Source organism: Sapajus apella, unplaced genomic scaffold (assembly GCF_009761245.1).
Source record: "Sapajus apella isolate SASKATOON/1434 unplaced genomic scaffold, GSC_monkey_1.0 scaffold6, whole genome shotgun sequence".
NCBI classification, from domain to species: domain Eukaryota; kingdom Metazoa; phylum Chordata; class Mammalia; order Primates; family Cebidae; genus Sapajus; species Sapajus apella.
In genome coordinates, this window is record NW_022436946.1 from 68,720,237 (window position 1) to 68,747,454 (window position 27,218).

Sequence of the window (27,218 nt, forward strand, 5' to 3'; positions counted from 1 at the left end):
TATTCATATTTAGTTTTGTGTATGGTATGTATGGATTCTTCAGGTTCAAGACAGTTTCTCCAAGATCAGAGAGAGGTCATTCATCATTGCGTGGTTCACAGGCAGGAAAGTCTTATTGCAAAGCTGCGAGTCCATACAATTACAGTTCATTTACTGGCAAGTTTTTAAGCATTTATTCACAAATAGCCATTTTCCTTAAGAGGCATTTTGAGATCATTAGGATGGCTGGTAAGAGATGGCTCCTGGAATCAGCTAAATGCTTGCCTAGAACCAAGTATTTTTCTGACGTCTTGGGTTTTTTAAACGAAGTCTTTGAAATACAGCCAGTTTCTTTCCCCTATCATGATGAGTTTATTTTCTCTTAGGGGCTCTTTTTGTCTCCTTCTACCCTGAAACCAGATTGCCCTTCAGTAATAGGAAGATAAGAGCAGGATGAAAAGGCATTCTCCTTAATACTTGGAATTTATCACCAGATTTTCTGGACCAAAGTTGGTTGATCTCCGTGAAGACGGAGACGTTAGAGTAGTAAGTGAAGGGAATTTCAACTCGGATAATACTCAATTAAGAGTGACAGAACTTTTCTTGATATAACCAAGCCAGGAAAAACTGGCACCATGGTTTGGCCCTCTAATCAGTAAATGGTTGAACGTATGACTAGAAGTGTGTTATATGGTCTTGAAACATGGGTATGTGAAGAGAGATTAGGCTAATAGCTTTGACCTATAAAGAATACAGATTGGGTGTACATATTAGGTGACACCAAAATAATGAATATTATGTAAATAATTTGCAGTTGCCATTCTTAGGAAAGGAATAGCATATGCACCTTAAAAATATGCATCAGGGATTACAAAGCTGAAAAGGCATTCTGATATCTAATTCTGGTGGAGGTGGTAGTGGGCGAACCTAACTTATTCCCAGCATGCAATATGCCTAGTTGAAAATTATTACAAATTTAGTCAGAGACAAATAGCAAACTGGGAAAAATATATTTTCAACATATATAGCAGACAAACTGTGAACAATTTTATTATATGAAGATCTCTTATAAATCAATAAGAAAAGTAGACACAAATAATGGAAAATGTCTAAAGAACTCAAACAGGCAATTCTTAAAAGAAGGTAAAATTGCAATAAACATGATAATTTGTTAAGCAACAATGAAATATCAATATTTACCTCTCAGAGTGGTAATGATTACAAAGCATAAATTCAGTAAGGAGAATGGGGTGGGGAAATGAGCAGCTTTTCATAAATTTTGTTGGAATTGTGAATTGGTACATTTCTGGAGGTTAGGTGGGCATGCTGTATCAAAATTTGTAAATTTAAAACCCTTTGGCCGGGTGGAGTGGCTCACACCTGTACTCCTACCACTTTGGGAGGCTGAGGCAGGTGGACCACATGAGGCCAGGAGTTTGAGACTAGCCTGGCTAACATGGTGAAACCCCATCTCTAATAAAAATTAAAAAATTAGCCAAGCATGATGGCACACACCTGTAATCCCAGCTACTTGGGAGGCTGGGGCATGAGAATCACTTGAACCTGGGAGGCAGAGGTTGCAGCAAGCCAAGATGGTGCCACTGCACTCCATCCTGGGTGACAGAGTGGGATGACATCTCAAACCAAAAAAAAAAAACAACAAGCCCCTCCCCCAAAAAACCAAAACCTTTGACCCAGAAATTTCCCTTGTAAATATTTATGCTAAGAGTTATTAAACAAGTACACGAAATTATATACTGTGGATACTAATAGCCAAATTGATACAGTAGTTCAAATTTGAAACAATCCAAATGCTCATCTATAGGGCAAATGGCTGCATAAATGAGGGTATATGCATATTACAGAATATTAAGTAGTTATTATGCTGAAAAGTATTCCTTATATATTAAGTTTTTTAAAAAGCACATTATAGAATAGCATTATAAAAATAATCATCTGTGTTAAGAATAAAAGGCTTATATAGGCATGTAAAATTTATTTAGGATGGGAGATAAAATTATGGGGGCATTTTCATTTGTTTCATTTTTCGTTATCAGTGCTAATGTATTATCAGGATAATCTATGTCCATTTAAATAAAATAAAAATAATTCATACAAGGTAACAAAAAAGTAAACATTTTTAAAAGTTTGAATTAAACATATCTCATGGAAACCATTGTTAATTCTAAGTTAATCAAGCACCTGTATTATATGATGGCTATAATGTGGGGGAGGAGTAGTGAGTAGAATAAAACAAAAGACTGGAACTAATAGTAGTTAGTATTATCAACGACTTTCTCCATTTTCTCTAAGTAGCATCCATTTAGCAAAATTTACTTCTAGAAGATTTAGTCTTTCTTTGCTTGCTAACTATTTAATCAGGTTATTTCTTTTTACTCCTGACTCAACAGGCCTCCAGGTTCACTTTTCTCTGAAAGCAGTGGTTGCTGACAATATTACCAACCTCTGGAAAGGTAGACTAGGGAAAAAAAAAAAACCCAGATAGCTTGATTTATGATGCTAGCCCTGTACGGACTGTAAGACATTTAAAAACATTTTGTACTGGGTGTGGTGGCTCACGCCTGTAATCCCAGTGGTTTTGGAAGCCAAGGAAGAAGTATTACTTGCAGGCAGGAGTTTGAGACCAGCCTGGGCAACACAGCCAGTCCTGCTTCTGTACAAAAAAATTAAAAAAAATAGCTAGGCATGATTGTACAGGCCTGTAGTCCCAGCTATTTAGTAGACTGAGGCAGGAGGACAGCTCCAGCCCAGGAATTTGATGTTGCAGTGACCCATGATGTGCCACTGCAATCCATGTAGGTGATAGAGTGAGACCGTTTCTAAAAAGAAAAAAAGAATTAGTTTATAAAAAAAATTTATTATAAATGTCCTCTCCCTTAGGTTTTGTAGGTAAACTGTATCCTATTTACATTTGATCCACATGAAAGAACTCTCTGTTCTCAAAATTTTGCAGATGCTGTTGTTGCTTGTATTTGCTTTTATTCTGTTATGATGCTACCAAGGTTTCAGTTAGATGGCTGTCATTCTAGGTGGCACACATGAAGACATGCAGGTTTCCTTCCCTTTGCAAAACTAAATTAGGTAGGCTTTGGTTCTGGGCAGTCACTGGTATTTATAAACCACCTATTCGTGCCAGGTAATAGGGTTCCAGATTGGGTACGTTTTATGCTCTGGTTCTTGCTGTATGTTTAGACAGCTCATAAATGTAAATAAACATTTACATTTTACAGGGAGAGTAAGGACACAGTGGTATCTGTGTAACCGCCATTCCCAGCTGAAGGCTATTTCATCTATTATTTTCTTATACGTGACTGGCGCCCCCTAGTGAACAGGGACTTAAGATAGTCTCCACTGTAGAACAAAGACCAGGGAAATGCCTGAAACTGTTTTAACAATTTCACCTGGTATTAAATAATAATATGCTGCGGTTTTGCATGTGTTAATGGAGGTATGGGTAGGAATCTGTTCTTCCTAAACAATTCAGGATTCCACAATATAGAAATAGGAATCAAATTTTTAGGTGAAGCTCGAACTAATCAGAACTTTGCTAGATCATCACTGTAAATGAGTTGATATTTATCCACTCCCTAAATGAAGAGACTTGACTGGATTTCTTTTTTTTTAATAGTTACTGGAATCCGTTACAAATAATTTAGAATTGAAGCTTGAGAAACTGTCACGCCAATCCAGAAAACTTTAGTTTTGCAAATATATTTGACAAATTAATAAATTACATTTCATTAATTTCAAGAATAGGGCATTTAAAGAAGTCTGTGGTTGCTTTAGTTCTGCAATAAAGTTTCTGCCACTCACAATAATCCTTATTGCTCTCTGAAAGACAAATGTTATATTTTTGTCGTCATAAATATGTATTAATTACTATTTATAGCACTGGGTTAGGTACTCGTCAAGCAACCAAAAATAATTCTTACCATCTAGGTTGCTTCCAATATAAAATATAGACAATATATAACTGGGTCAATTAGGAAACAGGTCGTTTCAATATGATAAAAGATAGTATCCACATTAACAGTGTGAAAGGGCAGGAACAATAAGACACTTGACTCAGTGGTCTTTAAAATGTGGCAGCCAAGATGAGCAAGTGGAGAAAAGGTTAAACAAGTAGGTGACACATTTAAATAACAAGTAGATGAAAGGGTTATTGGACCACTCTAAAAAAATCTTGTTTTATGTGAGAAACCATCAAATTATGAATTGTAAGTAGTGTATTTTTGTTTTCAAGGGTAGGCTCTCCTATACCTTATCTAAACAATTTTTCAAAAGAAACGAAAATTACTTTGTTTTCCTCTCTCCACTAAATTGTCTTTTGTGTCTTGAGTGATTATCTTTTTTAGATTCACCTCAACTTCTTTAGGTTCAAGCAGACTTCACCTGTAAGCCCCTCTGGGTTCTTCCTCTTTTCTGAACTGCTAATGGCCTAATTTAGCACAATTACATTGCTTTGTTCATTCCATGTATATTAAGTCTACAGAACACGTTCGAGCATTCATTCAATTACATGTTAATTTGTTCTGGGTAGACCCCAGAGTCTATTCTCCATCGCTGAAACATGGAAGACAAACACCATCACTTCTCCAGAGGGATAACACGTGCCCTTCCCTTGTCATGGTGACAGGCATGTGCTGGTGAAGGTCAAGGAAACAGGAACACAAGTGAAATCGAGGTGAGTGTCAGGTAAGGACCAAAGCACCACGCCTACCTCATCTTTGCCACAAAACACCCATTCTTCCAGTGTCCTGCTTCCCAGGACGTATCCCGGACGAATGCAAAGTCACCCGTGGGGAGGCGGTGAACTCCTCCGCAGGGGCCCAAGCCCGGAAGAGGGGCGGGGAAGGCGGATGGGGAGACCCGCGTGGGGAGAGGGCAAGGAGCGGCCCAGGTGTCCCGCTCCCGCGCGACCGGAGGCGTGTGGGGGTGCGCGCGCCTGCGCGAGCCCGGCTCGCGTCGCGCCCCCGAGCGCAGCATCCTTGCGCTCGCGAGTCCCAGCGCTTCGGAGGGAGGAGGGGCGGCCGGCCCCCCGCCCCCGCGCGCTGCCACGTGACGCCGGCGGAGAAGATTGGAGCGGCTGCAGCGCGGGGCGGCAGACTGGTGCAGCGCACGGCGCTGGCGGCTGGGGCTCCTCCACCTCCTCCTCTTTCTCCCAGGAACCTTGACGACGCCTCCCTCTCGGCCCCGCTCGTCTACGCCGCTGCTGCCGCATCCCAGCCGCCGCGGCTCCCCGAACAGGAGTAGAAGACGCAGCAGGGCCGCTGCCGTTTAGGGGTCCCCGGCCGCTGCTGCCTCCGAGGTCAGCCCTCTTGCGGGGTCTTTGCTTTCTCCTGTCGCCATCCCCCGCTCATCGCCGCGATGGGGCTCCTGGACTCGGAGCCGGGTAGTGTCCTGAACGTGATGTCCACGGCGCTGAACGACACGGTGGAGTTCTACCGCTGGACCTGGTCCATCGCAGGTAAAGCCGCTGACTTCCCCATCCTCGCTCGGTCCTCCGCGGGGGTCACCGGTCCCCTGCTCTTGGAGCTCCCGGGCCCGGCCCCGCAGGCCCCCGCGCCCTGCGCCCTGCGGCTTTCGGAAGCGGCGGATCAGCGGAGGGGCTGGCGCGGGCATCGCGGTGGAGTACTGGTTAATCTGATCTGTACGTTAAGGCCTCCCCTCCCCCCGACACTCGCAGGGTTTTCCTCTGAGCTCCCTCCATCTCTCTTCAGCTCTCGGATGCGGGAGCTGACATATCAGATGGAACCTGTACAGCCAAGAGCTCCTCGCAGGAGCCGCCCCACCCTGTGATCCCCTATCCCCCGAGCTTGCCTCGCAGTTCTTTTCTGTGCAGAGGATTCCATTTAACATTTAGTCCTATTTTGTATGGAGACCGGGCTAGGGAGGAGGCCGGGTGGGTCGGTGGGTGGGTGGGGGTGCTTTGGGGCAGCTGCCCTTTTGCTTCTTCAGCCTCCTGGTTGCTTTGACACAACCCTGCTAATCTTTTCTTCTATCCAACTCCTTCATCTATAGTATAATTTAGACTGAAAAGTAAAATAACATTGTTTGACTCCTTGAACCTTGAAGAATGTTAGTTTCCGAGGCATTTTCAACAGCAAGTATGTTTGAAATGATTGTCTATAATGGCTTTGCGCACTGCAGTGCAGTCGGGGGAGGGGTAGGCTAAAACACCATGGAAGAAATCAATCTTTAGGAAGGGGGTCTCCACAGCAACACCTAGAGGTTGTCCCAGATGCCTACATACATACAGTTCTTAAATCGGCAAACTTTTCCTTTAGCTCTTGCAGTTAATTTGGCAGGGCTGTCAATTGGTTGATTTATGCAGCTTTCCTAGCGCCCACTTGTGATATTATATTTTTACATTTTACTGTTTATTTCTTCTTTTGCTTCGCTGCTTTTGATTTTAAAGCATTTAAAAGTTTTTGAAATCCAAAATAAGGTTTAAAGGATTTCAGAAACTATTTTACTATGTGAATTTTTCTAGTCCTTTTGCAGTATCACACTACATCCCAGCAGTGAAGAATATTAACATTCCGCCTTGTGACTCTGCCGTCCCTACTTCGAAATGAAAATGTATTCCTGTAGTTTTTGTGTTTATTGTTGTTAGAGTAAATTAGATAGTGGTTACAGTATGAATATAGTCCAATAAATGGGGCTTATGTTGTCGGAAAAACGTTTGCTGGAATGTTTTTCGTGTGAGACAAAATGATTCTTTGACATTAATACTGCGTTCACTTTTTGAGAAAAGTATGTTCTTTTTCAGAAGATCTCAACCTTGTCGCTGGGAAATAAGCTATTAAATACGCCATTACAGCTGAAAATGGTTAAAAGGCAGTTTTAAATGGAGTATTTCTTCAAGTTTTTTTTTTTTTTCCTATGTGCTGTTACACTGACGTTACACTGTACCTGCAAAACCTGAGAAAGATGTGCCCTTCCCTTCATCTCTGTGATTTAAGTTCTTTAAACATTGCATCAGGGCTTCCCATTACACAATTGTATACAGCTGAACATCAGACAAGTTCTTTAGCAGATAATTGTACTTCGCATACCTTGGAGTTAGACACTGTCGAGATCCTCCAATCTCCATATAGCCAGAGCCACACCCGGGAGTTCTCAGTCCTCTCATTCCTATCCTATCCTGGAGCTTTCCCGTCTCTTGAGTCTCAGAAGGAAAAATTGAGAGCAAAGGTAGAATACACCTTTCTGTGATAGTGAATTTCTTCCTAATGATGTTTGTGTAAAAAACAACAACAAATGAAACAGGAAATTTTGTGCAGTTGATGCATATGAAAGCTTGCTACTAGGCTTCGAAGGGCATCTAAAATAATATTTTAGGCCAGGCCTGAGAAGTGAGAGTAGCCTTGGAACACAAGTGACCTCTCACTGGCAGGCAGGAGGAAGGTATTTGCCTATGCTTTGACTATCCACTTACGAAACCTGAGACTGCTTCCTTGCTTTCTGTAATGAGCTACCTTATGTAGGCAGATGGTATTTCTTAACCAACAGAGAGGCTTAGTGGATATAGTCTGTTCTGCTGTACTGCTGTGTAAGGAGAAGTATTTTTCAGGTTCGGGCCGAAGTCTGTGGTGTCCCATTTACTTTTACTCTCCCTCATTCTATGCTCCTCATGTTCCTTTTTTTGGGAAGACTCATTCACTCTGCCCTGATTCCACCTCTCGGAATAATTTGATGAAAATCTGGGTGGGGGATACCAAAGTAGAAAAGTAGCTTATCAGATGAGGTTAAACAAAAGTTGGTGATTCAAATGTTTGGAAAGAAGGGCAAACAAAAATGGGCGGGAAAGAAAGATGATCTTAAGAAATAGTGATGAATTTGGTAAAAGTATGCAAATGATTGAGGGAGAGCAAGAAATGAGGTAGGCTCCTTGCCTTTGGCTGCTGTCATTCCTAGTGCTGTAGTTACTGCTGCTTTCATTCTCTTTTATTAATTCATTAAATTTTTTTGTCCGTTGAGGTTTCTACCTAAGTACAAATAAACTATACTTTGTACTGTCACACAGGAATAGTTACACTTTTGTAGAGTATATTTACAATCCAAGAGATTTCTGCCCTAGGGCAAACAGTTTCTGGAAAAATGTCATTTTGTGCTGCTATATCAAATGGTGCTGTAAATATTCAAACATATCCAAGGCAATAACTGAAAATTGGGCTTTTCAAAGGCACATATGTAGCAAATACAGAATATAGTCCATAATATGTTAATACCAAAAATGTTACTTTTGCTATAGTATTAACACTTTGTACATTGGAATTGAGAGTTTGAAAAAAGTGTACTTTTAGAAAAACAACAAAAATAATTTTTCTCTATATTTTTAGACATTTTGAATGAGGAAGTTAGTGTTGATGTATATTAAAGTATGGGCTGTTGTAGGACTTTATACCAGTTGTTAGTATTAGAGTAGGTATTCCAATGTCATCATGTTAGCTTTTTTCCTTCTATCCTTTCACTTCATGAGTACATTAAAATTATTAGAATTGGAGTCCTAGGCTCAAATTATATAAAGTTGTATATACATTTTTAAACTGATGAATCTAAATATTCCCCAATCCACATTATTCATTTATTCATGCTTTTAATACATGTTTGATAGCTTTTTGCATACCTGACATTTAGTGTATAAACACCCTAGAGAGTTAGTAGGATGCTTACAGTAAAGCCAGGTGTCTCCTGTGAGGCCATGTGTCTTTTGACCATTTGTTTCTAAATAGGTGTTGTCCACAGGGTATGGGAGCTGTTATTGGTTGGGGGTGATAATGGTTGGCATTGGCCCTCTTTTCACATACAGTACCCCACATTTTGGTGAGAAAAATTGTCTGTTTGGTAGTTGCAGTTAGAACATAAGAGACCAGCCTTGCTGGGTTCTTGAATTTACTTTACAGGGGTCAGAAAGGAGAAGGGATGAGTGATACAGGAAGAGGGAGGAGAACTGTAGAATGATGACAAAATGTGAAAACCAGGCTTATGATATCATTCATTCTTTCTGTATTTACTTGCCATGTATAGACACAGTCCAAGGCCCTGGATAGGGAAGGAGGACACTTGGTCACTGCTCTCATGTAGCTTGCAAAGTCAAGGGAGGAGGGGTCACTGTCATTCCCCTTTCCTTGGTATCATGGTCTGGAGGCAGTGTGATCTGCCAGGCTCAGGCCTAGCCGGGGCCTAGGGAAGGTTAGAAAAGTCTTTCCCTGCTCTTCTCATCTCTACTTCTCCTACCTAAAAGGAATGTACAGGCTGTTTTTAGAATATTTTAGCTGTTTCACCACAGTTTGCTTTCCTCTGCCCTTGAATGAGGAGTTGATGTAAGTACTGTCAAAGTATTTGAGAAGGGCAAACTAGGGCAAGAGGTATCAAAGACAAGGGGAACACCTTGTCTGAAAACCCTGGAAACTGGGAAGGTGCTTAAGGGCCAGGCCAGTGAGTCCTCCAGGTTTGATGAAACTGGGGGCTAGTGGGAGGGGATGTTTAACTCAGCTCGAATGAGCTGAAGTAAAAGCAGGTTTGTCTTAGGGATTGCTAGGCCCCAGAGGAGTATGTATTTTAAATATTGTATAGTATGCCTACATTAATTTTATTATTTGTCACAGTTATTGTTTAATTTTTCATCTATGCTATTACCTAAAATAGATTTTCTTTGTTTGGTTTAGCCTGGTAATGCAGTTTTCTCCAAGTTGTAGGCAGCTAATTAAAAAAAAATTACAAAACATCACTAGCTCCTAACACGGAATCTCCTTTGGTCACTGTTTTCAGTGAGGTCCTAATTATCCTTTACTCATAAGCTCCCTGAAGCCTCTGGGCGGTCCATGCCATTTTAGTATTTTTTGTTTTTGGTTTAGTTTGCATTGTCTTTTCCCTCACCACAGTCTGATTTTTGGTGGCAGACTGCTAGGCTTTAACGGCTAATGCTCTTATCTCTTCCCCAATGACAGCATGCAGTAAAACATCCTATTGCAGATGGAATTCCAGGAGGGTAAACAATGCAGATCCTAAACTGTTGTCAGGACACATTTTTAACTGTTTTAACTTAGACTTTTTGACTTAGGAAGACAAAGTTTTAAGAGTTATGCAGATAATTATATCAGATGGCACTTTTGTAATCTTAAGAGCCATAGAACACTTTGGCATCCTTTAAAGTTCAATTTGTTTTCTTGTTTTTTTCTCAAGCCCTGTGGATAATGTCATCTGTAAATGATTTAACGTTACGAACATAAGTATTTTTCATTTATTGAGCCACTTATTCTGAATTAGGCATGTATTAGTACTCAGAAATGAGTAGTGTAAGAGAGTCTAACTTTTTTCACTTTAGATGGCTTTTTTTTCTCTTAACTATTAGGGTATTTTGCCTATTAACTAACTAACGTGCTGTTGTTTTATTTTCCATTAGAATATATATTTTAAAATCATATGGGTTTGGATTTCAGTAAGGAGAGGGGAGGAAACACATGGCCTTTTAAAGCTAGAGTCCATATTGGCTTTCTAGCATGATCAGTCGGTATTCTCCTGCCCAAATACCTGCAGCCCTAGCCAACTGGAATAACTCACTGACCCTTGAGTAAAACATATACATGTCCACCTTTATGTTTCTCATCCCACCATTCCCCTTGCCTTTACTAACTTTTCCCTGTTTATCTCTCCGGATACTTTTTACCAGAACCCCAGTACAATAGGCCTCCTTTGCAAAACCTTTCTTGTTCATGGTATCCTGGAGCAAGTTGTTGTCTCACAGGAGCTCATTGTCTTTAATAATTGCTCGCGTATATCCTGTGCCATTCCTGCTATGACCCTAGTCTTTAACTGTTTACACTTTAGTTATTATTTACCACTTCACTTCTTGTGTTTTTCTCTCCAACACCAGAGATTATCACACGTATTTTTTGATTTGATATGTATGAGGAGATGACCATCTTAATCTAACATAATTTTAAATCGTGATATATTGTGGTTACAAAACACGAATAAGGTTTTAGACCACACTAAATTACAGAAGGTTTTTGTGTTTGTTTTTATTAGAGAGGGGGTGTCGCCATGTTGCCCTGGCTGCTCTTAAACTTGTGTTGTCATGTGATCCGCCCACCTCAGCCTCCCAAAGTGCTGGGATTACAGGCATGAGCCACTGTACCTGGCCAGAGAGTTTTATTTAAAAGATAGATCTTTTTTATCTGTTGGTCATTAATTCCCTTGCTGTTAACTAAATTTAATGAATAAATCAGACCAATAGTCATTTAGTAGTACAAAACAGATATAAAATGAGGATTTTAAGAGACATAAAATCAGATACAATTGTTCTCTTCTCTTCATTGTCTATGCAGAATCATTGTCATGTGTGGAAGTGAAGAGGGCAGTGCAGTATAGTGAATGGGAAGAATTCTGAATTGGGATTTAGATGACCCAGACTTTAGTCCTGGTCTGCTGCTGATTTGTTGTGAGAGTTTGGACAAGTTTCTTTGCTTTCTCTATTCTCAGCATTGTTCATCTGTAAATTAAGAGGGTTAAATTAGGTAATCTGTAAAAGTCTGGATATAGATGTCACTTTCTTGGAATAGGTGAAGCAATTTCAAATATACGTTTATCAGGGATTCAGAAACCTCATTTTATGTAGTAAATAAAATCTTTCCCAGCAAAACTCTTTCAACACTGCCTAAATAGTATAAATAACAGATTAATATTTTGTCCTTTTTTACTTTTTAAAAATTTGCTTTATAAGAAATAGAGGAATAGAGAAACAAAAGTATGTATCTATTTAAGCATCTGTTTTGAAATAGCACTGTTTTTGTTGCTGTAACACTATACCTATTTAATTGTCTAGTTTCCTTGAATAACCAAGAGCCAACTATTTTATCAAAAACAGTAGCAATGGTATTAAAGAATAAAATTATCTCAATTCTATATTACTTTTATTTTGTGATACTCAGGTTTTGAGGATGGCATGTTATGTCATTTCAGACAAGTTGTTCATGACTCTGGGTCTCTTCTACCTGTACCTTGAGAAGGTTGAACTACATAACCTTTAAGGCTTACTTTATTGATTCTTTGTAACATCTCCTCAAACAATGGCCTGGATATCAGTCTAAACTCAGTCTTCATATTTTTCCAATAGAAAATGTGAGATTTTTACCTACAACATTACAAATTACTTTCTATTATAGCCACTTTATATATGAGCATTTTTTACTTACGTTTGGAAGTATGACTTAAGATTTTTATAAAACTGATAAAATATGTAGGTCTTACAGAAGAGAAAACAAAAGAAACTAAATGGTTTTGATATAAGTATGCTTTTTTTTTTTTTTTTGGAGACGGAGTTTCGCTCTTGTTACCCAGGCTGGAGTGCAATGGCGCGATCTCGGCTCACCGCAACCTCCGCCTCCTGGGTTCAGGCAATTCTCCTGCCTCAGCCTCCTGAGTAGCTGGGATTACAGGCACGTGCCACCATGCCCAGCTGATTTTTTGTATTTTTAGTAGAGACAGGGTTTCACCATGTTGACCAGGATGGTCTCGATCTCTTGACCTCGTGATCCACCCGCCTCGGCCTCCCAAAGTGCTGGGATTACAAGCGTGAGCCACCGCGCCCGGCAAGTATGCTTTTTAACTAATCAAAATACAAATTTTTGAAATCTTTTGCCATTTATTTTTCTTCCTGAAATATCATTTGTAAACAAATACCTTAGTATGATGTTTTATTTATGATTATATTGCATTAGAATAAAAATTTTGGAATTTGAAAGACAAATGCATTAATCCATTGAGGTAATCAGTTACTCACTGTCAGGTATAATCGCATAAAACCATTTGTGATTTTTGAAATGCAGAATTCCAAGAAGCAAGCTTTTCTGTTTTCATTTTTATTCATTTTTAAAACAAAAACTTAAGCACAGGTGTGTGTTAACTGATTTTATATATTTTTTCACACTCATGTACATAGCAGCATTATTTATAGTACTTAGGAGATGGAAACAATCCAGACATCCATTGATGGATAAATGGATAAACACAATGTGGTATATACATACAGTGGAATATTATTCAGCCTTGGAAAGAAATTTCAACATATGCTGCAACATAGATGAACCTTGACATTACGCTAAGTGAAATAATCCAGTCACAAGAAGATAATTATGTATGTGGCATTATGGTTCCACTTATATGGGCGTTCTAAAGTGGTCAAATTCAGGCTAGGTCCAGTGGCTCATGCCTATAATCCTAGCACTTTGGGAGGCAGAGGCTCAAGGATCACTTGAGCCCAGGAGTTTCAGACCAACATGGGCAACAAAAAAATATTAAAAATTAGCCAGGCATGGTGCCGTGTGCCTCTAGGCTCAGCTATTCAGAAGGCTGAGGGAGGAGAATCACTTGAGCCTAGGAGGTCAAGGCTTCAGTAAACCATGATTGTGCCACTGCACTCCAGCCTGGGTGACAGAGTAAGATCCTGGCCAAATAAATAAATAAATAAAATTGTAAATAAATAATAAAAATGTAGTCAAATTAATAGAAACCGAAAGTAGAAAGGTGTTTGTTAGGGCCTGGGGAGAAGGAGAACTGAAGACTTGTTTAATGGGTATAGAATTTCAGTTTTTCAAGATAGAAAAGTTCCAGAGATTCACAACAATGTGAATATATTTATGCTCCTGGACTGTACATTTAAAAATGATTAAGTTGGTATATTTTATGTTATATGCTTTTTTACAATGTAAGAATTTCATATATTAAAAAAATTAATACAATAGCACCTGTAGAAATGATATCTTCAGTGCTCAATGGTAAAGCAATCAATTCTTTCTTTTTCAGTTTAAAGTAAAATGACTTTTTAAGGAGACTATGTAGCTGTTGGCTTAAAAAAAAAAAAATCCAAGCGGCTAGAAAGTAGCCAATAGCGAGGAAGAAAATTTCAGCTTTGTATTTTGCTCTATAGTTTTGCTAAGAACTTCTCAATAACTCTGGGAGATAGGCCTTGAAGTCAATTTTTCTATATATTTAGCAGTCCTCGAGATTTACAGAAGTAACTTTTGCAGGTAGTCACTGTAGTGGAAATGAGTGAACACAGGTTGTTTTGTCCCTAGCCCAGTGCTCTTGTCTTCCCATTACTCTAGCCAAGCAAGAAAGAATCAGGCCTTTAATCTGTGTTTCTCTTTTCTTTTACCTTTTCTTTTACTGTTACCTACAAAGTAGGTAGAATACTAAATCTGAACAAAGTCGTAATATTACCAAAGATCATCTAAAAAAAGACATCTAAATATTCAAAGTTATGAGATTAAACTACAATGTGATATTTATTCATATACTATATACATACACAAATATGTGAATATATATAGAATACAAAAAGTGATATTTAGCCTCAGAAGATAGTTAACTTCCATATGATGGTATAGGATTGTTTTTTAAAAAGTGTATTCAAGGTGAATTATGAAAGTATTTGCCAAATTGCATAATACAAGAGCTAGAAACTATTGTTAGTGAAAGGATAATGAAGTTCATTCAGGACTAACAGTATTTTACACAGTGGCTATTCAACTTATAGAACTGTTAGAGACAAGGGAAGATTTTGGCTAAAATTCCCATTAACTCACATACACACACACTGTAATGGTATTTCCAATCTTTCTTGCTAAAGGAAAACACCATTTCAGTTTTCTTAAAGCTTTGAGATCATTGGCAGCACTGGGTGAATGGTTGGACTTGGAACTTCCAGATTAAGTTTTATGACTATTTTTTCTGAGAAGCCCAGCAAAATTGGGAAACAGGGAAAGAAGGAAGCTACTTACTTGTATTCTAATCTTGGCTTCCAGAATCTGAGGCAGCATTCTTCAGCTCTCTCTCTCTTGGGATACATTTTCACCCTTGGAATTGTCTCCTTTTCCTTTATAAACTGGCTTCTATGAATAGGCCATTTTCTGAAGTCATTAATTCAGATATCATCTGCACTCCGGCGTGGTGGCTCACGCCTGTAATCCCAGCACTTTGGGAGGTCAAAGCAGGCAGATCATTTGAGGTCAGGAGTTCGAAGCCAGATACCATCTGCACATTATGAAACTCACCACCATTTATTGAGCATTTAGTATAGGACCATTTTAAGATGCTGTAGCACTGCATTTTATACAACTTATGTTTAATCTTCAGATCCTCTCTATGAGTTAGATATTATTTGACCATCTATAGATGAAGAAATAGACTCAAAGCTATATAGCTACAAAGTAACAGAGCTGGAATAGAATCAGGAACTTTCTCCTTCCCAACACTGACCTGTTTATAATGCAGCATAGCCTACTTATTTATTCAATAAATACCATTTTATTGCCCGTAATAATAGTGGACATTTATTGGATGCTAACTGTCAGGCATTGTGTCCAGTGTTTTATATGTGTTATCACATTTAGTCCTCATATTCCATTGGACTAGGTGCTATTGTTGCCATTTTCCAGGTGAGTAAACTGACTTTCCCTGAACCTGATTCATCTAATACTAATCCTATCAAATTAAATTCCAGGGCAACCAGCCTTCAGCTTGAATCACACATTGATTCTCTCATCTGTGTTACTGTCTTTTTTCCTTTACAGCTTCTGAATCTGTTCTTGTGTTCTGCTTGCTATAGGACATTTAACAATTTCTCTCACTTTCTACCATTATTATGATCTCTATTCAGGCAAACTTGCAATGAAAATTCTTTTTCCTCTGCTTTTAACTCTGCCCTCCATTCTTTTAGGCTCTTGGGTAACTGTTACACAGCTGAGTTAGAGGAAACATCTTGTTTTAACCCTACTGAACAGCTCTCAGGGCACCTGCTCCCTCATACCTTGAGACATCACAGCTTTCCCCTCTTTAGCTGGTCAAAGTCTCAGTTCCCTCCTGTCTACCCATCACATTCTGACTTCTTTGCCATTTTTTTTTAGCCCAGCCTCTGCCTTGTCTACCTCTGCAGTCTACACAGGCTACCCTTTCCTCCCATTCATCCGGGTGCTCTTCCAAGCTCAAACCTTCCATTCTCGTTTTCCCTGCTAATCCTGCTGACTACACAGGAATCTGATCATACTGTTCTTCCCCCACCACCTTCAAAATCTGTTTATTTCTAGAGTGTATTTCAAATTGTTCATTACCTGCTCCATTTTTTCCAGTTTTATTTGAAGGGCTCTTCTCTTCTAGTTCTGCCCTTTTTACCTCACTCATAGACAATGCTTGAGGAATATATTAAGCATCACACTTTAGATTTGAACCTAGGAGAGGCCTTTAAGGTGTATGTAGTTTACTCCCTTTGTTAGAGATAAGCTTTTTCCCAGACTCTTCTTGACAACTGTTGTCTACAGTTTTCACTGAAAATTTCTTTTAACAAATGTTTGAATACTCTTAAATACCTGCCATTGTTACAGAGGTACAGCAAGGAATAAGGGCTGTAGCTTAGCCCTCATGACACTTACAAGAAATGGAGGAAGACACTGACTATTTCCTTAAGAAAAAGACTGCAGTTACCCTTTGGGGTACTTGCAGTGTACAATATGACATATTAATTGTTAGCCTTTTTGTGTAATCTGTAAAGGCAAATGGATTTATTATTTTTTTTTTTTGACACGGAGTTTCGCTCTTGTTACCCAGGCTGGAGTGCAATGGCGCGATCTCGGCTCACCGCAACCTCCGCCTCCTGGGTTCAGGCAATTCTCCTGCCTCAGCCTCCTGAGTAGCTGGGACTACAGGCACGCGCCACCATGCCCAGCTAATTTTTTGTAGTTTTAGTAGAGACAGGGTTTCACCATGTTGACCAGGATGGTCTTGATCTCTTGACCTCGTGATCCACCCGCCTCGGCCTCCCAAAGTGCTGGGATTACAGGCTTGAGCCACCGCACCCGGCCGGCAAATGGATTTTTAATAATATCACTTAGTATATTAGCGGTGATTAGTAGACAGATTTTTTTTTTAAAGGAGTTAATTTGCAACTGTTGGTTTTAACTAATTAAAGGGTAGATAGTTTTAGGGAATAATACAGTAGAGACTTCTTGGTATCTTGAATATACTCTTGAAACTGCTCAATATTTAGCAATTGTTAGCCTTGTGTTCTTCTTTTGTTTATGGTGGATTGAACACATATGGATGGTTTTAGAAGATGAGGAAGTGGCTGATTTATTCAGATAGAATCTAGGAAGAAATCAAGCAAACTTTATTTTGTGACTTAATTATATGTTAAAGTAGGCTCACATTTCTGACTAGACCAAAGCAGTGCTTCTTAGACTTTAATGTGTTAAGTAACTGTGGAATCTTATTAAAATGCAGATTCTGATTTAGTAGTTCTGGGGTGAGGCCTGAGATTTTGCATTTCTTGTAAGCTTCCAGGTGATGCTTTTCTGCTGGTGCATGGACTATACTTTGAATAACAAGGGAGTGGAGTATTCCTAATTTGTTTTGCAGTCTACTCCTATGTACTGTTATGGAAAAAGAATTTTAAATGTGCTTAAGTTATTAATGTAAAAATCAAATGACAGCGTGTATTTTTTAGAGCATTTAATTATTTTTTTATCCTAACAGGGATTTTGTATGTCTTCTAGAACCATATTATATTGATGAATAACTGCTGCTCATTTTACCTGAATCAAAAGGGCCAATGATTTAGTTAATCTTATTTATCACCTTTACTTTAGGAGAACATAGTGGCTCCAAGTTTCAGGTTCACAGTCATGGGGCTAGAAAATAAATGACAGAGCTAGAATTTAGGTTTTTAATTCAAGTCTTGTCCCTCTCCCTGTATCAAGCTGCCTCTGCTCCATGTGACTTCCCTTGCCATCATTTAGATGATTTCCTACTGTATTTTTGTATTTCTTTCCTTTAATTCTTCTAGGGGTTGGGATGTTCTAAAAGTTTTCAGTACTACTTTTTCTTTTGCTAGATTATAGTAGAACTTTACTAGCTTAGATTACTAGGGAAGATAGTTTGTTCTGACTGGTGGAGATCCTGAGTTACAAAAAGCTTTAAAAGAAATCAGAAAAAAACAAAAACAAAAACAAAAAAAAACAGGTCTATTAGAGGTTTTTAAGGAAGTTGCTTTAATAAACATACTGATAATTTGTTGTAAGTATTAATTATAGTTATTTGTATATTAAGTAGAAGTTACATGGATTACTTGAAAACTGTTAGATTACATTTTATTCTTTATTAAAATCTGGTTGGTATTGTTATGAAAAGGGGTTTTTTAAAAAACCTCTCTATAAATAATTTTAAAAATTAGAGTTAGTGAGAATTTTTATGTATTTTATCTGTTGAATAAATACAGAATTATAAAATGTCTTCTCGGTCTATGTCATAAAATGTTTTTCTTCTCAGTGTAAACTCTTCCAAGTTTAATTATTCATGGTAATTTTTATTTAATTTGTTTTAACTCTTCTCTTTGAAGACAGGAGGATTTAGTGGTAGATCAGTGTCAATAATAATGAAATTTCAACAATTATTGGACTCTGAAACTGTCAGATGCTGTATACATATTATTTTATTCCTTACAACAGCCCTATTATCATCCATAAGGCCAGGGGGACTAAGTAACTTCTTGGGTTTGTTCAGCTGGTAAGTGAGAAGGCTAATGCTAGCAGGTAAGATTTGAGAGTCCATATTCAGAATATGGAACTCTCTAGGTTGAGAAGAAAAAATCCTAGAAGACATTGAGGGACTCGTCTCATAAGGGGAGAGGATCAGATTATCTCTGACATGAGACACATTTTGTGAAGATGTAAAGTGGGGGGAGAATAGGCTGTGGCAGAAGGAAATATGTGACTTTGTGTTGTCCATGTGTGCTAGGAAACTTCACATACTTTGGTTCATTTAATTATCACATTAACCCTAGGAAGTAATTATTTCCTCATTAAAAAAGAAAAGGGCATAGCAGTTGGTTCTCCAGCTATAGGTTGTGGTGCATACCCTGTCCTTTTAGAATTTTCTCGGTCTCTGTGACATGGTTTTCTCTTCTCCTGCCTCTCTGGCTGATTTGCGGCCATTTCACCCACTCGTCTTTGACTGTCCTCAGAGTCATTCCTTTTTCACTTGACATGCTCCTGGCAGTTCCTCCACAGCTCCAGAGGCTACTGGATGCTTCCACCTAGCTGTCCCACAAGTAGCTCAGATGCAAGATACTTAACATTTACCTGATCAGTTTCTCCCAGATCTCCTCCTCTTCCTTTATACTCTATTCTGGATCTTGATCTCACTATCTGTGTTGCCAGATAGCCCAGAAATCTGGGAGTACTTCTTAACTTTTCTTTGACTCTCTCCTTTCACATCCATAACAATTGTAGAGTTTGTAGTTTCTTCCCATGAAACCTTCCTACCTACCTATCCTGTTCATTGCCAGTCCAGCTCCCTGACCCATGTTTCCATGATCTCTTGCATTATAGTGGTCTTCAAGTCTGCCTGCCTGTCAGAATCACCCCAGGGAGCTCAGATCATAGTGCCCAGTCTCACCTGCAGGATTTTGATTCAGTAGGTCTGGGGTAGGACCTGGGAATCTATAATTTTAACAAGCGCATAATTCTTACATGGGCAGTCTAGCAGTAGACAAGTGTGGAGAACCACTGATGCAGCTGGTTTTCCTGCCTCTTGACATAATTGCCTTCCCCTCAGTCAACACCCCACTGCCTCTACGATGATCTTTTAAAAGCCAAAATCGGCTGGGCATGGTGGCTCACAACTGTAATCCCAGCACTTTGGGAAGCCAAGGAGGTGGGTTGCTGGAGCTCAGGAGTTTGAGGCCAGCCTGAGCAACATGGCATGACCTTGTCTCTACAAAAAAACAGAAAAATTAGCTGGGTGTGGTGGCGTGCACCTGTAGTCTCAGCTACTTGGGTAGCTGAGGCACAAGAATCACTTAAGCCCTGGAGGTGGAGGTTGCAGTGAGCTGAGATCATGCCACTGCATTCTAGCCTGGGCAACAAAGCCAGACCCTCCCCCCCTCAAAAAAAAGCCAAAACCAATCAAATATCTCCTCATTATCTACATGCTATATTTCAGCATCCTTAGTGTAGTTTGTAAGACCTCCTAAGGGATCATCACAATCATTTCCTGCCCTCTTCATTTATATATATCATCTCTGTGAGGTCTGCTTAGTTTCCAAATTGTTTTATTTCTTGCTTTTGGGCCGTTTATACATTCAGTTCTCTCAGGGTATTCAGATATTTTCATTTGCCTATCCCTTGTCATTGTATTGATGGAACCTTTGTAGGTCTTTCTAATTCTGCTCCCTGAAAAAAGACTTTTCTCCCTACCTGTCTGCTTGGCAAATTCCTCTTCTCTAAAAGAAAAGTTCAAATGTCTGTGTTTAAACCCCACCTTTTCCCCTTTTCTGTCCTACCACTGTACATAAGACACTCCTCTGATATACTCACCACGTTGCATAGCAATTGAATACTCATGTCTGTCTCTTCCTCTACTAGATGAGCATTGAATGGTCAGGGACCAAATAATCTGGTCAAAATCACTTCACTTCAGAAAGTAGTATCTGACTTCAAAGTTTGTTCTGTCTATTCCACCATGCCTTGTGATCTTAAGATAAAAATTAGATTAAGAATAAAAAAATACCTTGGTAGAAGGTATTCAAGGGAAACCCCATTTCAGATGGACCACTTGTTTCTTATAAAGGAATAATTTGCACATAGTAAAGTTGACTCCTTTTAGTGGAGAGTTTGTGAATTTTGACAAACATACATAGTTGTGTAATCATTATGTGGCCTTTTAATAAAGATAAAATTGTATAACTGCTGACCACATTAAACAAATCAGTCCCACTTGGCATAAGCTTTATAAATCAGTCTCAGAATATTTTCATTACAAACTATTTTTTAACTCTTAAGGGTCTGCAAGGGGTAAGGTGTAATGTGCCTTAGTAAGTCTCATTATCAAAATAAAGGCTTTTACTCCTCACTTCAATTTGCTATAATATTTGGCTTTAGGTTTGCTTAAATTTTGTTCAAAACTGGGATGGGAAACCCATTACCAAAGGAACTCCTTCTGTGTACAAAAGGGAAAGATGCACTGGTTAGAAATGTTCTGAAGTCAGGTGAAATTTACTTTCCTATAACTTCTCTTGGTTCTAATTCGTCTCTCTGAAAATAGAGAATAAATCTGAGTTCTCATAAGTTCTCTTAGTATTTGATGAGGCTTCTTTCTTTTTTCCAGGCCAGATGTCTTTAGTCTATTTCCCTAATTCTGTGTCATGGCTTTGAAGCAGTTATGATCCTGGCCCAGGTTTGCCAGATGCACACCTAATGAAGTGTAAGACTTGGCTCCTTTGAGTAACTCTTGTCATTCTTTCTATTGAGGGAATTTTTGGAAAGCCTCTCTTATTTTTCTTTCCCTTGAAAGAACAGTCTTAAAATACAGGATTTGTACCTATAATTCAGAAAGAAATTGATGGGAAATTTTCTCCTTTAGATTAAAGTGTATGATGATTGAGTAGTGCCTAGAACACCTGCTAGGTCACATGAGGCTCTTGCTTTACCTACAGTGGCAAGTCTCTGGACCTCTCTGAATCTCATTTTTAAGATAAAGGGATCATTTCTAAATCTAAAATTTTATGATTCTAGTTTAGATAAAGGTTTACATGCAACATGAAAGCCTTAACATTGTTAATTAATAGGCTCAAAATAAAAGCAAATTTATTAACACATGAAGGTACAAACATGTTAATAAGGATAGTAACAGTATAAAATATAAAAATAATTTGGTAAGTTGATAAGAGTCCATTTATATTTGTGTCATTTTTGTTTCCCTTCTCCACCCCAGCAAAACTTTCTAAAGAGAAATTCCCAAGAATGCTACATAAAACATATATGGTGACAGAGTTTGACTTCAGTGGTGGTAGGAGAGGTAGAATTTTAGCAGAAGTTTTTCAGTCTTTTTTCCTAATGAATCCATGGCCTGGAATTCCACTGATAACTGTCTAAGATTAGGATATTGACAACATAATAGAAATATATCTTCTGTCACTCTAATATATATAATCTACATTTGTATTCAATGCATACCCCAAATGAATTAGAGGATTTAATTCAGCTATAAAATGTTAATATATTTGTTTAAACATTTGAGTTAATGAAAATATGGATAATTTACTTTAATATATTCAAAGTTTACATCAAATACATGAAGCATTAGTGTTCATGATTTTTCTTTACTGTTTTGGTCCCCAAACATTTTTTTGGTTCAAAACTTGGGTGGACATGTTAGTAATGGTGACTTTTCATATCATTGTATGGCACTATTGTGACACAGCCCTTTTTAGTGGAAAAGGAAACATATGAAAGAAATATAGAATATTTGCATCTCAGAAGCACTAAAGAAAGTATTAATGCAAATACATGTAGAAAGACACACATAACTTGTATACTGTAGTGTTATAGCATGTAATGACATGGAGGAATTTCATCCAAATATTATTAAAAGCTTAGGAATTGTTATGCTGTGAGTTTGGCGTTGACAATTACTACAGCCTTCATGATAATCCTGGGAAGTTGGATTATCATGAAGTCTGTAGTAATTGTCAACGCCAATTTTTTTTGAGACGGAGTTTCGCTCTTGTTACCCAGGCTGGAGTGCAATGGCGTGACCTTGGCTCACCGCAACCTCCGCCTCCTGGGTTCAGGCAATTCTCCTGCCTCAGCCTCCTGAGTAGCTGGGACTACAGGCACGTGCCACCATGCCCAGCTAATTTTTTGTATTTTTAGTAGAGACGGGGTTTCACCATGTTGACCAGGATGGTCTCGATCTCTTGACCTGGTGATCCACCCGCCTCGGCCTCCCAAAGTGCTGGGATTACAGGCTTGAGCCACCGCGCCCGGCGGGAAGTTGGATTTTTGAAAGCTCTTTGACCCTGGTGAACTAGAAGGGCTAATTTGAGAAGGGTATGGTGTAAAATGTGGCCTTTTATAGTTTGAAAACAGATTTGTTAAGTGGTCGTTGAATGAATGCATGCCTTTTATTGTTGGGCAAAGTGAGGGTGTTGCTTTTTTCCCCTAGAGTAAGTAATGAAGTAAAAGGACTTTGAGATTTATAAAGCATACACATTCACTAAATCCTGGGCTGAAGAGTTGTTAACTTTAAGGATAAAGTTGTGCCAACATAGAGGAGGATCTGAGAAAAACTGTAGGAAGGGTTCTTGGACACTGAGGAAACCATGAATATCAATAACTGTACTGTTGGATTTGGCAGAAAGGATGGAGAATAGAGGAATCGTGTGAAAAAATTATTTACTCTTATTCATCAAATATATTTTTAGGTACCTTGATAGGCCTTGCGATAAAAGAATGAAAGACCCAGTTCCTCCTTTCAGGGAGATTATAGTTTAAAAGAAGGTCACTGGACAGTGTGATAAGTGCTGTAATGGAATAGTAACACATGCAGGTGCTCTGGTCTTGTAAAATGCATCCCCTGAGCAGTTAAAATTTTCTTGATCCACTTTTCCTCACCATTAGTCTATTCTTTCTAGTAATTATTTTTTATAAAGTAACAATTTTCACAAGTTAAAATAAACCTAAACAATCATCTAGTTTGTTATTACTCAAAAGGAGGTGGTCCATGGAATAATGGCACAGCATCAGTTAGAGCTTCCTGGAAAATACATAGTCTTCTTAGAAATGGGCTGCACAAGTCGGGCATGATGGCTCACGCCTGTACTCCTAACACTTTGGGAGGCCAAGGTGGGTGGATTGCTTGAGCTTAGGAGTTTGAGACTAATCTGGGCAAATAGGCAAACCCTCATCTTTAAAAAAATTCAAAAATTTGTAGGACATGTTGGCGTATGCCTGTAGTACCAACTACTTGGGAGTCTGAGGTGGGAGGATGGCTTCAGCTCAGGAGGCAGGGGCTGCAGTGGATGGAGGTCATGCTACTTCACTCCAGCCTAGGTGACAGAATGAGCCTCTGTCTCAAAAAGGAGAAAAAAAAGGAAAGGAAATGGGCTGCATGTCAGACTCACTGTCTCAAAATCTGCATTTTTACCATCCCCAGCTCCCTCCGCACCCCCTGCCCGATAATTCATTTTCTCATTGAAACTGGAGGAGCACTAATCTAGTTCACCTACTTCCCATCCAGTTTTATAGACGGAGAAAATGAAGATAGATTGTGCTCCTAAGGTCCTATGCACAGTGGCAGAGCTGGTGTTAGAACTCACTCAGTCAACGGGTCATGGTGGCTTCTTACTAGTGCCTCTTTCCTTCTCTCTTTCGGTAGTCCTTTCTTTAAAATTCTCTGTTGAATGAGAGAACAATACAGTGTACCACACTATATATAAAAAAGAAAGAACATTTTTATTTACTCATAATTTGTGACACTAGCAACTCGGGAGGCTGAGGCAGGTAGATTGCTTGAGCCCTGGAGGTGGAGGCTGCAGTGAGCTGTTTGCACCACTGCCCTCTAGCCTGGGCAATAGAATGAGACTCCATTTCTTAAAAAAAAAAAAACTCAATCACCAGTCTACTTACTGGTAGAGTCTTGTATGCTTTCTCCAATACCTCTGTTATTTCCTATTTCTCTTTACTTTTTACTCTTCTGTTGGCCTCTATTAGTGTTTTATGTTGTAAGATCTTCAGCTTCTCACTAGTGTCTCTTTTCCTCTCTCCTTTGGTAGTCCTCTCTTTAAATTTCTCTGTTGAATGAGAATGATACAGCGTATCACACTATACATCAAAAAGAATGAGAACTTTTATTTACTCTTAATTTCCGGCAGAGTTTTGAGCCTATTTCTCCAATTTTTTTCTACCTGCTGCTCAGAACTTCCTTTGAAATCAATAGAAATTCTGTATGTGGTAAGGGTGAGAAATAATCTGTGATGTTAGAAATTAAAATCTCCTCACAGATAAATGTATCCTCCTTTCGTTGTTACATGGAGTATGACACTACTCAGAGTACTTTTTCTGTTTGTATAAGTTTCATGGGAAAAACAGCATCTACCTTAAAGTTTGTGGAAAAGAACAGTATACCACAGCAACTTCTTCTCTGTGACCCAGACAGACAGTTTGTCTAAATGTTTCGTCTATAAATCCTTTTTTTTCTTATAATACAGAAAAAGAAATGTGTAAGTAGATGTGCATTCCACGTTTTATGGGGGGCCTTTAGCATAGAAAGATATGGTCATAGAGTGACAATTAACATAAAAAGATACAATACCATTAAGAAAAGTGAACAGTCACTGATAAGACCTTAGTGGCACAATGCCTTTTTAACAAAAGTCAGCCGCGCCATCTTTTAAGTCATTTCCTCCTTGTGAGATGTTTACCATCTCTCCTATGGTTCAAATATAGTGGTTTACTTTTAACTCTGAAATGTGTTTGATTTGAGTGATATAGCCATAATAGAAACCTCCTTTTGAAACTATAAAATAAAATCAGTTTTTCTGTTTTCCTGGTTCCCATATGTGTTTTTCGTTCAAGTTGTTATCTTTTTTTTTTTCCTATATCACAAGTCATCAAGCAATAGGTTATGTTTTTTAACAACTCTGATTTCATTGAAACCTTAGTCATCATGTTACTCCCTCACTTTGGAAATTATTTGATTAAATATTGTGTTTTATATCTTGTATCTTATTTTCTATTGACAGTATATAGACACAGATTAATTTTTTAAGTAAGGTATTTTAATACCTAGTTCCATAATCCAGAACCATTTTGCATATATAGCCTTTAGTAAAAATGACAGTTCAAATAGGAAGTTGTTATAATCAACAGTTAAGTTAAATTCATTTAGGTTGGTTCTAAGAACTTGAATTTTCTTTTACATTATTTCCATAGAACATAAAAATGATTACATTGCCAAGAATAAATTCAACATTAGATTTGCAACCTTTTAATGTTGTTTAGCTTTTAGAAATATAAAAACTACTATTAATATGTTTTTATAATGTTAAAAGATGAATTTTTGTTAAAATTCATGAAAAAGTTAGAAAAATGTCTTGAATATGTTGACTGTTTAAATACATTATAGAATTGTAATGAACTCTAACTTAATCTCTCAAAGTTGCTGTACTCTTGCCTTCAGTATCTCGAGAGATTTCAGCAAATGGCTTCTATTGCCCCATACCTCTCCAGTTAAATTCTTTCCTGCTTTAGGAGTGGACACACACAACAGCCTCCAAGCTGCCCTGATAAATTTCACGTGTATAATATGGAAGACAAATATTTCCTTAAGTTAAGATATGTATTTTCTGTCCATGAAGTTTTTTTATTGACTTTTCATCCCAAGATTATCACCTTTCTTTTTATTGTGCTTTATTTCTTGTTTTTGTTCTCTGTAAAACATAATGTGTGACATAAGTAACGAAGCATAATTTTCAAAAGCTACTTGCAGTAGTCAGTATTGTTTCTTTGGTTTTTATACCATGTATTTTTGTTGGGACTCAAAGGACAGTGATGCATATTTGATCAAATTAGGAAATTAAGTTGAAACATTTTGATTCCTAAAAAGTGTATTTTATAAAACATTTATTGATGAATGAATTTTATGGTATTTTGTTCTCTCTGTAGATAAACGTGTGGAAAATTGGCCTCTGATGCAGTCTCCTTGGCCTACCCTAAGTATAAGCACTCTCTATCTCCTGTTTGTGTGGCTGGGTCCAAAATGGATGAAGGACCGAGAACCTTTTCAGATGCGTTTAGTGCTCATTATCTATAATTTTGGGATGGTTTTGCTTAACCTTTTTATCTTCAGAGAGGTATGTTTTTAAGATCACTGTAATTTCCAAGGTTATTGGAAATTTAAAAATGAGAATGTATAAAACTATCATTGTAATATTGTACCCAGACACAAGTGTTGGCTACTGTAAAAGTACATTTTTGACATTTTTCACTTTTGAATAACAAAAATTTTAACATATAGGACAGTTGTTTAAATGGGAGTTTTGAATAAGACAAACTAGATTCTAAAATAACCCTTGTTAGCTGTGCTGACATTGAAAGTTATTTAACTTTTCTTAGCCTCGTTTTCCTCACTTTAATACCTACCATCTGTGGTTATTATCAGAGTTAAGAGAGATAATTTTTGCATAGTGTTTGGCACATATTAAGCACTCAGTAAACAGTTGCAGCTATTTATTTATAATTCTTTTTCAGTTGTTTCTAGTTTGGTAACTGATCAAAATATGCCGATTTCAAGTAAATCCTATTATGTAATGTTCTATTTGTCGCTGAAATTAAAATGAGTTAACTGCCATATAACTGTTGTTGCTAATCATTATATAC

At 38.2% G+C, this 27,218-nt stretch overlaps 1 protein-coding gene across 1 annotated transcript in view; it reads left to right on the forward strand.

The window, feature by feature from the left end:
- Positions 1 to 5,061: 5,061 nt before the first annotated feature.
- ELOVL4 (ELOVL fatty acid elongase 4) overlaps positions 5,062 to 27,218 on the forward strand; it is a 31,501-nt gene continuing 9,344 nt past the window's right edge. The window contains exons 1-2 of the mRNA XM_032275442.1: positions 5,062 to 5,467; positions 26,505 to 26,692. Of these exons, the coding sequence (XP_032131333.1) occupies positions 5,368 to 5,467; positions 26,505 to 26,692 (288 nt within the window). The 5' untranslated portion in view covers positions 5,062 to 5,367. The remainder of the gene's footprint in view (positions 5,468 to 26,504; positions 26,693 to 27,218) is intronic.